This window comes from Arvicanthis niloticus, chromosome 8 (assembly GCF_011762505.2).
Source record: "Arvicanthis niloticus isolate mArvNil1 chromosome 8, mArvNil1.pat.X, whole genome shotgun sequence".
NCBI lineage: Eukaryota > Metazoa > Chordata > Mammalia > Rodentia > Muridae > Arvicanthis > Arvicanthis niloticus.
Window position 1 is genome coordinate 87,028,861 of NC_047665.1, and position 13,232 is coordinate 87,042,092.

General features: G+C 49.3%; 2 protein-coding genes across 3 annotated transcripts; both read left to right on the forward strand.

Moving 5' to 3' along the window:
• Positions 1–85: 85 nt before the first annotated feature.
• Positions 86–5,799, forward strand: Fdx2 (ferredoxin 2). Its single transcript, XM_034510313.2, has 5 exons — positions 86–248; positions 319–373; positions 463–569; positions 5,187–5,274; positions 5,391–5,799. Exons 1-5 carry the CDS (start codon positions 101–103, stop codon positions 5,545–5,547), a joined length of 555 nt encoding a protein of 184 aa, XP_034366204.2. The 5' UTR covers positions 86–100; the 3' UTR covers positions 5,548–5,799.
• Positions 5,800–5,903: 104 nt separating this feature from the next.
• Positions 5,904–11,244, forward strand: Zglp1 (zinc finger GATA like protein 1). Of its 2 annotated transcripts, XM_034511059.2 has the most exons (5): positions 5,904–6,389; positions 6,947–7,297; positions 10,265–10,347; positions 10,676–10,769; positions 10,949–11,244. In XM_034511059.2, the coding sequence occupies exons 1-5, from the start codon at positions 6,070–6,072 to the stop codon at positions 11,076–11,078; spliced, it is 978 nt and encodes a 325-aa protein (XP_034366950.2). In that variant the 5' UTR covers positions 5,904–6,069; the 3' UTR covers positions 11,079–11,244. The 2 variants fall into 2 exon arrangements, 1 of the variants encoding a protein (XP_034366950.2); XR_013112363.1 differs by having other exon boundaries at positions 10,265–10,769; positions 10,949–11,006.
• Positions 11,245–13,232: the final 1,988 nt, after the last annotated feature.

Genomic DNA, 13,232 nt, shown 5'->3' on the forward strand with positions numbered 1-13,232 from the left:
GAGGCCGGAAGTCCAGCTGGATCCCGGCACATCACCTCTGACCTCACACGGCGTCCAAACGCTGCGCTTACTACGGTCGCTGCGGACGGACGCGCAGAGCATGCTCGGTCTTCCGGTCACGTGGCCTATCATGGCCGCCTCCATGGCCCGCGGCGTGAGCGCCCGGGTCCTGTTACGGGCTGCTGGGGGATCTTGGGGACCCAGGGCCGGGCACGCGGCAGTAACATCTAGGACGTTCGGAGCTACAGGTACATAGGGCTGGGCCGGGCCGCGGCGGGCAGCGAGGCCGCAGCCGCTCACCCACTCGTGTGTTTACAGGCGAGCGGCGTGCTGGCGAGGACGAGGTGGACGGCCCGGAGGTGCCCCGGGATGTGTGAGTGCCCGCCGTGCCACGCTTCCCCGCCCTGTCACTCGTTCTCAGGCCAGCCTCCGGCTCAGCACCTGCACCCTGTTTGTCCCCAGGGTCAACGTGGTGTTCGTGGACCGCTCTGGCAAGCGGATCCCGGTGAGGGGCAGAGTCGGGGACAATGTTCTGTACCTGGCCCAGCGCCACGGGGTGGACCTGGAAGGTAGGTCATATGAAACTAGGGAAACCCTTGGCATTGTTTTTTATACATTTTTGTAATTTTGAGACATGGTTTCATATAGGTCAGGCTGGCCTTGAACTCACTAAGCATCAGAGGGTGGCTTTGAACTTCTGACCTTCCTGCCTCCACCTCCTGAGAGCTAGTGTGCACTACCACTATCCAATATTTTTGTCTAGGTGAGGTATGGGTGGGTCAGGGCTCACTCTGTTAGTCAGGCTGTCCAGGAACTTATGTAGGTAATCCCGGCTAGTCTCTGACTCATTACAGTGAACCTTACTGCCTCCACATCCTGAGTCCTGAGACTACAGCATGTGCTACCATCTCACCATGTAGGTGGGGTGTGAGATAGAGTTCATGTTATTCAGACTGATCTGAAACCAGCAACTTAACCAGGCTAGGCTCAAACCCACTATAGTGATTCCCCTCCCTCCACCTCTTTAGTGCCAAAAAGGTTAAGAGTGACTTTCCCATAAACCTACTGGCTGATTGTACTGCCTTAACTTGAGAATTCTGAGAGTACAGGTTGTCTCCATTGTTTGAGCTAAAGTCAGTAATGTGGCAGTAATGGAACTGGAAAGGTCTCCAGTGCTGAAGATGGCAGATGGCACATGAGAAGACCTGTGTTTTCTTCCTACCACCAGCTCTATGCCAGGCAATTCACAACCTTCTGTGACAATAACTCCCAGGCACATTCCCTCACCTGGCCTCCATGGGCACTGTGTTCGCATGCACAACCCACGCAGAGACACATGTAAACACTTCAAAATCTTTCTTTAAAATAACACTAATGTGGGCTGGAGAGTTGGCTCAGCAGTTAAGAGCACTGGCTGCTCTTCCAAAGTTCATGAGTTCAATTCCCAGCAATAACACGGTGATGCACAACCATCTGTAATTGGATCTGATGCACTCTTTTGGTATTTCACGGACACTGGTTATATACATAAAATAAATAAATAAATCTTTTTTTTTTTAAAAAAAAAAGAAAAAACAGCACTAAAGTAAAGCTTGGTTTTGAAGCAGCCCTTTCTGAGCTGTAACTACAGGCTGCTAGAGTCTGCTCTCTTGGAGCGCGCGGATTCTGGATGTTGGCCCTCTATTCCCTAGTCCGGCTACTCACTACCTTTTGGGGAGAGGCAGTATTGAGGCAGGATCTCGGACTCACAGGGTTGGGATCACAGATCCCAGCTCCGTCCCTCACTGCCCTCTTGCTGTTCTTCGGGCCTCAAAGCTCAGTCCTATCCTAGGACCTCTGTGCTTGTTCTCTGTCAGAAGTGTTTGCCCAGAAAATTGCTTGGCTCTTTGTCATTCTTCAGACTTGACAGCCTGGCATCCTTTGACCCAGCTTAAGCCCCAGAGCCCATGTCTGTCTGTATTTAGTGGTCACCTAGAGCTTGGGTTTCCTTTGCTCGATGACATGTCCCACAGTGAGCTTCACTCACACCACCTGTGGCCTCCCAAGGTCCTCCATGTAAGCAGGTGTGAGATCAATGTATGGTGAGTGCCAGTTACTGGGACAGCTTAGGAATAGAGGAGCCAGTACTCCACCGTGCAGAGAAGGGAGCTGTGCACCGTGTTATGGTAGGCAGGGTCCAGAAGCAAGAGTCACATGGAAAACCTGATCAGACATGGGGCTTTTAGTCCTCTCCTGTACCCTGCCCTTGTCTGAGTATTGCTGAGTGTTTTCCTTACTGTATTTATGTAATGTGCGTGCGTCTGTAGAGATCAAAGGATGACATGAGGAAGTTGGTTCACTCCTTCCATATTGTTTTCCTAGGAACTGAACTCAGTTTACTGGACTTGGCAGTAACCCCTTTACCCAGTGAGTGCGTTCCGGGCCAACCATCGACTAATGACAAGACCCTGTTTAGACTCACACCCAGCCTGAGTAACTTAGCAACAGTACCTGTCTCAAAAATTATGACAAATTATGAAAAAAATGCTACCACCACCACCACTCCCCAAAATGACAAGAGTCTTTGTGTGAATACTATCTACTGTGTGTACCAAAGTGGCAGGTCCTCTGTCATATCATGCCGTTCTGAGCCTAACATGAACTATAAGCCCAAGAATAAAGACACTGTTAGGGTTTCATTGTCAGACCAATTGGCAGGGACGGTGCTAGGTTAGTGAGATAGGAGGCCTGAGTAAAAGAAAGCTGGCAGAGGTGCCAGGCATGGTGTTGCACACTCAGTCCCGGCACTCGGGAGGAGAGGCTGGTAGATGTCTGTGGTGTTGCACACTCAGTCCCGGCACTCGGGAGGAGAGGCTGGTAGATGTCTGTGAGTTTGAAGCCAGCCTGGTGTCTACATAGCAAGTTCCAGGACAGCATACACACACAGTCTCTTTCTCAAAATAAACTCCAAACCAGTAAAAAGCACTAGAGAGGTTGGGGGGTGGGGAGTGTATGGGTGGTTCTGTTCCCAAGTCCAGCAGGCACTGTGCAGAACAGAATTTGTAAACAGTTCAGAAGCAAACAGTCCATGTCTCTGGTGCCTCACCAGGTTTGTGAACTCTGAGTGGGTTTCTTGGAGCCTTTTGTTTCTTTATAAAACGGTGATTTAGCCGGTCGGTGGTGGCGCATACCTTTAATCCCAGCACTTGGGAGGCAGAGGCAGGCCGATTTCTGAGTTCAAGGCCAGCCTGGTCTACAGAATGAGTTCCAGGACAGCCAGGCCTACACAGAGAAACCCTGTCTCAGAAAACCAAAAAAAAAAAAAAAAAAAAAAAAAAACCAAACAAACAAACAAAACAAATGATTTAGCGTCACTCTCAATGGCTTGCTGTGAGAGTGAAGGTATCTGATGCTTGGTAGAGAGGAGGGTAGATGAACGCTAGCCCAAGATAAAGGGTGGCTATAGATGACCTGGCCGAAGGCACATGAGCTCTATGCTGGACACTCCTTTGGCTCCAGGCACTTGAGAAGTTGAGCATCAGAAGGCCTACCTGAGCCTAGAGATTGAAGACCAGCCTGTGACGCGGCAGCGCAGGTCAGTCAACAGGGTTTGCAAGAGAGAGAGTGGGGATGGAGGGGCAAGAGACATGAAGAATGGAGACAAGACAGAGTGTCTGATCTAAGTCCATTTATTGAAAGGCAATTGTGGGTATATAAGCACAAGCAGGGGAGTGCAGCTTGAGACACTTTACCACGTGCGCCTTGCAGCTCTGGACACTAAACAACAAAACAAAATAATGTGTGAGAAAAACAAGATGTTTATCAAGAGTATGCTCAGCTGTTGTAGACTGTTGAAAAACAAGTCTCTTGTCAGGGTATATGGCCTGAGATGGTTGCAAAGATAATAGCTGCTTTCTGCCAGGACTTGGCTCCCGACAGACCTGGGCCACACAGACCTAGTTTAAACAAAGAGAACAAGACCCAGCGGCATAGGCCTGTAGTCCTAGCAGTTTGGGAAGCTGAACCAGGCATGGTGGCTTATCGAGTAAAAGGCAGTTGCCACCAGGCCTGATGACCTGAATCCAATCCCAGAACTGACACTCAAGGAGAAACAACACTTCAGGTTGCTCTCCAACCTACCCATGTGCACTGTGGTGTACAGATTCCCATACACATAAGTACATGTTTTTAAAAGCTCTCAAGAGCTGGGCATGGTGACTCATGCCTTTAGTCCCAGCACTTGCAGGCAGAAGTTGGCAGATCTCTTGAATACAAAGCCATCCTGGTCTATGAGTCCATTCTAGGACAAGACAGCCAGGAATTTATGGTAAGACCCCGTCTTTAAAACAATTTTCAAAAAGCTAAGCTCTAGATTCTTTTTAGATTCAGCCCAGCCTGGATAATTTACTAGCAGTTTCTGTCTCAGAAATTACAAATTCGGGAGGATGATGAGGTGACTCAGTGGATAAAGACACTGGTTCTCCCAGGTCAAGGTGGACTGAGGGCAGAGGCTCTACACGCTGTCCTCTAATGTCCACATGGATGCTCTGGCAAGCATGCCCCACCCCCCATGCTTGCATACACAATAACAAAAGGTGTTTAGAAAAGGCTTCTAAAGAACTGAGGATGGAATTTAGTGCAGACCACTTGTTTGTTCAAGACTCTAGAAGCAACCCCTAGTACCCTTTTAAAAAAAGTTACAGGGTGAAACCAGTGGTGGAGCACACCTTTAATTTAATCCCGACACTCTGGAGGCAGAGGCAGGTGGATCTCTGAGTTTGAGGCCAGCATGGTCTACACAGTGAGTTCCAGGACAGCCAGGGCTATAAGATAAAGAAACCCTGTCTCAAAAATCTAGGTAGATAGACAGACAGACAGATACATGAAAAATTTAAAAGGTGATAAATGCCACAAAACAAGTGGAGAGGAAACTCGGGGAAACAGTTGAGTCTTGAATGAATGCAGCTAAGCAAAGTAGAGAACATTCTAGGCCATGGGTCCACGAGTTGGTGGATTGAGAGTCAGTGTGGGACGCGGCATTGGCTACATGGTGAATTTAAGACTAGTCTGGGCTACATCAGACTGTCTTGAACAAAAGCCTACAGACAACTTAGAAACAGTTGGTTATGAGGACAATACGGCTGTGAAGCTGAAGTGAGTGGAGGCTGCTCATCAATAAGGCTATGCTTTTCCCTTCCTGTCCCCAGGGGCCTGCGAAGCATCTCTGGCCTGTTCCACCTGCCATGTGTATGTGAGTGAGGCCCACCTGAATCTCCTGCCTCCTCCTGAGGAGAGGTGAGTGCCAGTCCCCAGCTAGACTGCAGCCATCTGCCTCCCTGTGCCCAAGGCTCTGCTATCCACCTCCAGCTGCCTCAGGTTACCCCAACCCTGACCACTGTCCTTTGTCCCAGGGAGGACGACATGTTGGACATGGCTCCACTGCTCCAGGAGAACTCGAGGCTGGGCTGCCAGATTGTGCTGACCCCTGAGCTGGAAGGAGTCGAGTTTACTCTTCCCAAGATCACCAGGAACTTCTATGTGGATGGCCACATTCCCAAGCCCCACTGACATGAGGCCACCGGACCGACTAGAGCCATTGAACTGAAAAGAAAAGCCATGCTTCCTACCACAGAGCACGGACTGCCTAAGAAAGAGAAGTTGGACCCACAGTGTGAGACCAGAGCTGCCACTGGGGACAGCCAGTGTCTGAGCCCTGAGGGGGATGGGTCTTGGATCTATCTGTCTACCAGAGAGAATCGAACTATAAATTAAGGATGGACTCAAACCAGAGCTGCAATAAAAAGTCATACCCATCTCCGACATGTTTTGTATCCTTGGGGGTGGGGGGTGGGGGGTGGGTGCTGATCTGTCCAGCTCTGAGTCCCCGCACCCCTGTGATAGCGCCCGGGACACCCTTCATCCTGGGGATGCCCATGCGTGGCCAGGCCCCGCCCCGGCTGCAAAAAAGGGATCCACAGCACCCCTCGACCTTCAAGGCTGTGTTGTGTGATAGAGGATAGGTAGCAAAGAGGGGGATATCTAGGGAGGACTTCCTGATCATGAGCCACACAGCTGAGGCCCCTGGCAGCCATGGCAAAAAGTGCTCCCAGATGCAAACAGCGCCCCCACGTGACCTGCGCCGCCCGTCTCCGCCCAGGTGGCGCCCATCTTCATCACCCTCGACTCTCTCATCCTCGGTTTATTTATCCCTGGGGGAGGGGGTTGAGAGGGGCGGGACAGAGAGATTCCACAGCTGGGCCCACAGTGGGCATGGAGGCCGCACAAGCTCGAGACTTGACGCGCCGGCAGGAACTTCTGGCGCCACCTTGTCTGGACACGGAGTCGCTCCGGAAGAGTCGACCCCCCGCGCTGGAGCCTGGAGCCCTGAGATGCCTCACTCCCAATGGCAGGTGCGTGGTGCGAGACTCTTCCACTGCCAGTCCCAGCTAATGCCTCCTCACCAGGCTTGGAGACGGAGGGGTCACGATCCCAGCTCTTCCCCTGTTGGGTACGGGGACGTAACAAGTTTCAGCCCCTACGCACTGAAAGGGACAGGCGATTTCATTCCACCCACTCTACTGTGGCTGTATGGCCCAAGGAAGTGCCACTGAGGGATCATCTGTGGGGTGATGAGGGTAACCTACTAAAAAACAACAGTCCCTGGGTTGATTGACTAATGATTGCTACAGACAGCAGCCTGACTTGAGCAGATTGTCTAGGGTGGCACCCTGCTTTGTTCATGGTGGGGTTTGGCTGACGGAGGGCTGATAGCCACAGGGGAATCGGTGTCGGCTAACAATTATTTTGCAACTTTTAAACCTAATAACCCAAGAATGTGGCCCTAGGTGAAGCACAGGGTTACTAAAGAAGAGGTACCAACGGAGTGACGCTCCACACCCCTCCTTACATATCAAATTCAAGCCCCCAGAAAAGGGGTAGCCACGCCTTACTGCTTCTTATCCCCCAGGTCTCTGTGGCCTGCATGCCAGAACTCGGTCAGCACGGCACTGCCTTTCCTCCAAGAGAAAGAAAAGGGGCTGCCGGGTTCCCCTTCGCCGGCCACTGAGGTCCTGGGGTCGTGCTGGGAGCTGATGGTCATAGGGATGTCAGACCACCTAAGTATGGGCAGGAATCCCAAGAGTACACAGTGCTCTAACCTGGAAGCTTCCAGCGCCACTTCTGCCTCACTGCAGAGAAGACCACGGAAGCAGCTGAACCCCCGAAGGGGCATTGAGAAAGAGGACCCCAGGTTCAAGGGGGTAACTCTGGAGTTCCAGATCCAGCCGGATTTTAGCCTCCAGATTGTACCCACCTACAGGTAGGCACTCTCAACCATGATAATGTATGCCTATGTGTAATAACAGTAGACTCGGGCCAGGGTTGGTAGTAGACGCCTGTCATCCAAGCTACTTGGGAGACTGAGGAAGGAGATGGAAAGTTCAAAGGTAGCCCAAGCTGCACAGTGAGCTGAAGGCCAGCTTGTGCAACTTAACGAGACTGTCTCAAGACAGAGTAAATGTCTGGGAGCCTGGTGTAAAGGGGCATGTTGGGAAAGAGCTGAAGCACACTGAAAGCTAGCCTGGCTTAGAAAACATTAAACAAAAAACCCACCTCAGGCCTGGAGAGATGGCTCAGTAACTAAGAGTGCTTACTTCCTGGGCCAGAGAGATGGCTGAGTGGTTAAAAGCACTGGCTGCTCTTCCAGACAACCAAGGTTTAATTCCCAGCAACCACATGGCAGCTCACAACTGTTAGTCCGATTCCATGTCTTCTCCTGACACCTCACACACATATACATGCAGGCAGAACACCGATGAGCTAAAAAAAAAAGCACTTCTCTTGCAAAGATAGTGGATGTTGGTTCTGTTCTGGTACCCCCTTTACAGTTCATGGCTGCCTGCAGCTCCTATCCTAGTGGACCCTGCCTCCCGGGTTCCTGCACATTTTCCATAACTCATGAGTTTCCATAAACTCATGCAAGCAGGCAAATGTAGATAAATACAAATAATTTCTAAATTAACCTTTAGTCCCAGCACTTGGGAGGCAGAGACAGGCAGATCTCTGAATCTGAGGCCATCAAAACCAAAATAATAATAATAATAATAATAATAATAATAATAATAATAATAATAATAATAATCTTTACAAACAAAAACCCACCCTAAATCCAAGAGCTTGTAATCCCAACATCCAGGATGATGAAGTTGGAGGAACTTGAGTTTGAAGCTGGCTAACCTGAGCGGAAGAACTGTCTCAAAAGTACACAGATACAGGCAGGTGAGGTGGCTCGGTGGGTAAAGGTGCTTGTGGCTAAGCCTGATGCCCTGAGTTCCATCCATAAGACGGAGGTGGTGGAAGGAGACAACTAACTCCCAAAAGTTGTCTTCTGCTCTCCACTCATATCCACGTTGACAAGCACTGTGGTACACAGATATTCACATACACATAAATGTTATGAAGGCCTTTAAAACGCTTGTTTGTGTTTGCTTAGAACACATCCTCATGCAAACATTTTATTTATTTATTTATTTATTTATTTAAACTTTTTTGAGAAGGATTTTCTCTGTGTAGCTCCAGAGGTCCTGGAACTCACTCAGTTGAGTTGGCCCTGAACTCAGAGATCCCCCTGCCTCTGCCTCTCAAGTGCTGGGATGAAAGGCTTGCACCACCACCACCCATCCAAATATTTTATTATTATTATATTTATTTATTTAGGGAGCGTATATGTGCCATGTGTGTGCGGCGTGTGTGCGCGCACATACATATAGGTGTGTAGGTCAGAGAGAGTGTAGGTCAGACGACGACTTACAGGAATTCTCTCCTATCGTGCGTTCCAAGGGTCAAACTGAGATTCTCAGGCTTCTGAGGCTTGGCAGCAAGCGCCTTTCCCCACTGAGCTACTACAAAGGCCCTGAATGGAAGTCTCTCTCTCTCTCTCTTTTTTTTTTTTTTTTTTAATTTATTTACTTTATGTATATGAGCACATTGTAGCTGTCTTCAGACACACCAGAAGAGGGCATCAGATCCCATTACAGATGGTTGTGAACCACCATGTGGTTGCTGGGAATTGAACTCAGGACCTCTGGCAGAGCAGTCAGTGCTCTTAACCACTGAGCCCTCTCTCCAGCCCTGGGATTCTCTTTATGTTACTGTTTTTTTCAAACAGGATTTCATGTAGCCCAGCCAGGCTTTGAACTTCTAATCCTGCTGCTTCCCCCTCCCTCCCTTCTTCCCTCCCTCCCTCCCTCCTGCTGGGTTACCTGGTAACCACATCCAGCTTTTTTTTTTTTTTTTTTTTTTTTAACTTTTTGAGACAAGGTCTCATGTAGACGAGGCTAGCCTAGAATTTCACCATATGGTATCCTTAGCCTCTTGAAACTGGAATTGCAGGGATATAATATATCAGACTAAATACAATACTAATTATTTCATTGCTACTAGTGAGGTACAAAGCCAGGACTTTGCGATATCAGATACCTCTTGAGTAGTGCCTGTTAACCTTGGTGATAAATTTGGGCTGTGCCTCAGTGGGTAGACCTCTTGCATAACATTCCAAAGTCCCTGGGTTATATCCCCAGCTGTACATATTAAGTCAGCTGGCAGTGACACAGGGAGCATGCCTGTAATCAGCAGTTTTCAGATGGCACCAGATGGAACAGAAACTCTGAGCCAATGGGGAGTTCAAGCCAGGCTGGGCTCCATGAGGTCATGCTGTTTCCAGCCAGGTCTGATGCCACACACCTGCAATCCCAGCATTCAGGAAGCTGAGCAAGTTCCAGGCTAGCCTTAGTGATAGAGACCCTGTCTCAACAGCAAGAAAAGCAAGAAATAGTGCAGGCCTGTAGTCCAAGCACACTAGACACTAAGATCTTGTCTTAAAATGAAAAGTAAAGAGAATTTAAGCTGGGCAGTGGTGGCGCACGCCTTTAATCTCAGCACTTGGGAGGCAGAGACAGGTGGATTTCTGAGTTCGAGGCCAGCCTGGTCTACAGAGTGAGTTCCAGGACAGCCAGGGCTACACAGAGAAACCCTGTCTCAAAAAAAAAAAAAAGAATTTAATAATTTTTATTTTTCCTGTGACAATGTTACTTTACTTTTAAATTTATTCTGTTGTGATTTAATATATCTATAAATAAGTGTATAAAATTATTTGATTTAAAAAAGGTAGAGAGAGGGTTGGAGCCAGCTCCTTGGTGACGTTTGTTTGGGCATGTGAGGGCCTGGGAACTGTCATTTGGGGACCACCTTACAGACCCCCCAATGCTACGTATTGTCCTTTTCACAGCTTGCCTGGCAGAAGTTGTTCTCAAAAGCTCCCTGCAAGCCCTTCCAAGGCCCTTGCCAGCCCAGGAAACACTGAGACCCTCGGTGAGGCCACTGCCACATCCTCTCCGTCGTTCTCCATGTCCCTTCTTCATCCCAGTTCCTCATTTAGACCCACTCAAAGGAGCCTCTCTCCAGGACTGAGTCACCCCACCCCCAGCTTCCTCCTCATGGAGCCTTACCACCTGACTCACCATCTGTCTTGGCTCCTTAGCTCTCCCTCTGCCTTCTATCTGACAACACCCAGAGCTACTAAAACCTTAACAGAACCTCCCCACACACCACCACCGCTACCAAATTCTCAGCCCTACATAGGCCTCTGGAATTGACCTCCTGCCTTTGACCCTGTGACTTTTGACTTCTGACCCTCTAGGGCCCAGGCGGTGTGCTTCTTGTAAGACCCAAAGGACTCCACTCTGGAGAGATGCTGAAGATGGGACCCCCCTCTGCAATGCCTGTGGCATCAGGTCCTTAACCTAGGGGTGTGGGAGGTGGGGCAGTCAATCTGAGCTCAGCTGGTATGGGAACTAGGGAAAGAAATGCAGCCACCTTTTGAAGAAAATAGTTTCCTCCTGGTGGTTTCTTGTTCTCCACTGCATCCTAAATGGTGGTTTCTCATACCCTACTCCCTCATTCTCACCTCCAGGTACAAGAAATATGGCACTCGTTGTTCCAGTTGCTGGCTGGTTCCAAGGAAAAGCATCCAACCCAAAAGGCTGTGTGGCAGGTGTGGCATGTCCCAGGACCCCCACCTAGACCCAACTCAGGAACTGTAAACCCTTCTTTATCTAGCTGAGTCAGTTTTGTCTCAGTTTCTCTAAGGAGGTATCACTTGGGAGGCTGGCAGGGACCCCCATGGGAGAGTCAGGCCTCAGGCCCAGAGTCCCACCTGTGGGGGGTCACCCACCTTCTGGCTTCCCCTTCTCCACTCAGTTCTGGATGAACCCCAAATAAAAGAAAATCATTTCAGAAATAATTATTTTTAATTATTTTACTTTAGAGCTGCTTTTACATGTATGTGTGTGTGTTTGTGTGTGTGCCTGTGTGTGTATATATCGTGGTGTTGTTTTAGAAAACATAGGACAACTTTCAGGAGTTGGATCTCACTGTCCAAAGCCATGTGGATTCCAGGAATTGGACTCAGGTCATCAGATTTGGCTGCCAACGTCTTTACGTGCAGAGCTATACATCCCAGCCGAGGCAGTGCTCATTACTGCTGTTAACACTATGCTGGAGGTTGAGCTACTGAGGAGCTCGGACCCCACCCTGTGTGCCTCCACATACCTCCCCAGCCTGGGAACATAACATGGGTGGTAAAAACATGGATTATATACAGTCAGTATATACTGTGGCACAGAGTGAGCGACATTTTAAAGGGGGAGAGGGTGGCTGGGGAGAAATGGGTCAGTAAAGACATTGGCAGCTCTTCCAGGAAACTGGGAAAGGACTGCAAACCAGAGACTGGCCTGGGTGTAGCAGGGCTACCTCAATACTTGCTTTTCTTTTATGTTCTAAGACAGGGTTTTGTGTGGCCCAGACTGGCCTTGAATTTATTACATAACTCAGGTTGACCGTAAGTCCTGATCCTCCTGCCTCAACCTCCCCAGTGCTAAAACTGTAGACATGCACCACCACTCCTTGCTGTTTTGATACTTATTGTGTGTGCACATGTGTGTGTCTGCAAATGCAGACACAGCATGCCTGTGTAGGTCAGAAGGCAGACAGCTTGTGGGAATCGGCTGTCTCCTTTCACTGTGTGGGTCCTAGGTCAGGCCATTAGGTAGGGCCTTTATGCCCTGAACCATCTTGCTTGCCCTCCACCTTATTTTTTGAGACAAGTCTTCTCCCAGAACAAAGAGCTTACCACTTTAGCTAAACTGACCTGGACCATCCAGGAGGCACAAGGATCCACCTTGCCTTCCCTGGGCTGGTGTTACAGACAAGTGGCCTCCCAGCCCCATCTTTTTAGTTTTCAAGTCAGATTCTTAAACTAGGGATGTTGGCATGGACTCCAGACCACCCACCCACCCCCCAGCAGAAAGAAGAGGCTCCCAAAAAATGTGCTCTGACCTCCATATGGCACAGGTCCCCCCACATATGTGAGCACACACACACATGAGAAGAAGCCATTGAGGAAGATCCCCCAACACTAACCTCTAGCTCCCATACAGGTGTGTAATGTGAAGACAGGGCAGGTGACACACCATTAATCCTAGTGCTCAGGAGGCAGAGGCAGGTGGATCTTTGTGAGTTCTAGGCCAGCCTGGTCCACACAGTAAGATCCAGGCCAAGCAGTGCTGTGTCAATACTAAAATGAACACATCCCGCATAGGGGAAGAGGGTCCTAGGGTGCACAAGTACAATTCTAGCAAATTCCTAAAGAGGCTAAGGCAGGATTAAGTCCAGGACTTTGAGACCAACTTGGTCAACACAGCAAGATTATGTTAAGAATGGAGAGAAAGAAAGAGAAGAAGAGGGTTGGGGATTTAGTTCAGTGGTAGATTGCTTGCCTAGCAAGCGCAAGGCCCTGGGTTCGGTCCTCAGCTCTGAAAAAAAAAAGAAGGAGAAGGAGAAGGAGGAAGAAGAAGAAGAAGAAGAAGAAGAGAGGAGGAGGAGGAGGAAGAAAGAAACAGAAGAAGGAAGACTTCAAAAATGGAGGGGAGGGGAGAGGGTCAAAGTTGATTTAAACATTTGTGATCTTGTCATGGCAGAAGCCCCAAAGGTTCCTGTTGCCCTGAATTACATCCCTGGGGCCCACATGGTGAAAGAGAGCCAGAGTCCTTGAGTTGTCCTCTGACTTCCAAATGTGGTGTGTGTGCAGTAGCGCATGCCTGCATACAAAGGAAGAGAGGAAGGACTGAAAGAAGGAAAGAGAGAAAGAGTTAAAGAAAGGGAAAGAAGGCTGGAAAGGTGGCTCAGCAGTTAAGAAC

Coding starts and splice junctions, on each gene's coding strand:
- Zglp1 (XM_034511059.2), top strand. CDS start 6,070: ATGGCAAAAAGTGCTCCCAGATGCAAACAGCGCCCCCACGTGACCTGC. Junction 6,390..6,946: donor TGCCTCACTCCCAATGGCAG/GTGCGTGGTGCG, acceptor CTTATCCCCCAG/GTCTCTGTGGCCTGCATGCC. Junction 10,770..10,948: donor TGCAATGCCTGTGGCATCAG/GTCCTTAACCTA, acceptor TCTCACCTCCAG/GTACAAGAAATATGGCACTC.
- Fdx2 (XM_034510313.2), top strand. CDS start 101: ATGCTCGGTCTTCCGGTCACGTGGCCTATCATGGCCGCCTCCATGGCC. Junction 570..5,186: donor CCACGGGGTGGACCTGGAAG/GTAGGTCATATG, acceptor TCCTGTCCCCAG/GGGCCTGCGAAGCATCTCTG. Junction 5,275..5,390: donor CTGCCTCCTCCTGAGGAGAG/GTGAGTGCCAGT, acceptor CCTTTGTCCCAG/GGAGGACGACATGTTGGACA.